This window comes from Gavialis gangeticus, unplaced genomic scaffold (assembly GCF_001723915.1).
Source record: "Gavialis gangeticus isolate Ggan-Ray unplaced genomic scaffold, GavGan_comp1, whole genome shotgun sequence".
Classification (NCBI taxonomy): Eukaryota; Metazoa; Chordata; order Crocodylia; family Gavialidae; genus Gavialis; species Gavialis gangeticus.
The window spans coordinates 75,359,868-75,360,768 of NW_017729024.1; the positions used below are offsets into that span (position 1 = coordinate 75,359,868).

Below are 901 nucleotides of genomic sequence, written 5' to 3' on the forward strand. Positions count from 1 at the left end.
TGCCCCCTTTGACCCTCCTGGGGATTACCTTCCTCTGGTATCAGTTTAGTTCAGGGATGTACAACTGACACTATAGAGCATCACTTTCAAGTTATGATTTCCAGTGCAGAGCTGCTACAAGTGCAGACATAAGCCCTCAGCACTTTTGCAAATGAGAACCTGGACTATACATGCAGGCTCATGTACACTTTAACAAATTGCTGTGTAGCAGAGCACAGCTTGCCATGGTAAAGAGTGATTTCACTCTTAGTTTTGCTTCTCAAATCCTTTTTTGTTTTTGCATCTGGAATATCAGTGAGTGAGTGGTCCAGCAAAGAATTGTAGCTTGCCTGTGGGATGATGTTTTGCACTCCTCGTTTAAGGTATGGTGTGTTGTTTAGAGAGGTTGGCAGAATAACTCTTGTGATTAGCGGTTCTTGCACATCTACATGGGGGGTTCTGCTAACATAACTATGCTGGTATAGCACTAGCAATAAAAGCCATTCTATTGTGAATTAGTTTGTGTCCTGAAGTGGATTAGCTTCATACTAATGGTGCTGATTCTTTCATACAAGGAGTCCCATTTACTGGGGTTTGCTAACTCTGTCTTAGATTTTCAGGGTATGGCCAGCTTAACATGTTTGTAATGGCTGTTGACTAACATACTTTCTTGTGCCTGCAGAAGAATACCTACAAATGAATTTTGATAAGGCTGTTTTTGCAGTGTCTGCAATTATGCATCCAAGTACATATTTGAATAAAATTCTCCTTGGCAGTGAACAAGGAAGCTTGCAGCTGTGGAATATAAAGTCCAAGTAAGATTAATTCTTCTTTATTTCATCTTTCTAATGGAACTGGTCTCTGATACTTAAATAAACAAAGCCATCTCTTTTAAAAAAAAAAAAAAAAAAAAAAAAAAAAA

At 38.6% G+C, this 901-nt stretch overlaps 1 protein-coding gene across 1 annotated transcript in view; it reads left to right on the top strand.

The window, feature by feature from the left end:
* The window catches only part of WDR36 (WD repeat domain 36), an 84,365-nt gene that overhangs the window by 13,027 nt on the left and 70,437 nt on the right, over positions 1–901 (top strand). Inside the window, exon 5 of the mRNA XM_019517252.1 lies at positions 662–794. Coding sequence (XP_019372797.1) covers positions 662–794 — 133 coding nt within the window. The remainder of the gene's footprint in view (positions 1–661; positions 795–901) is intronic.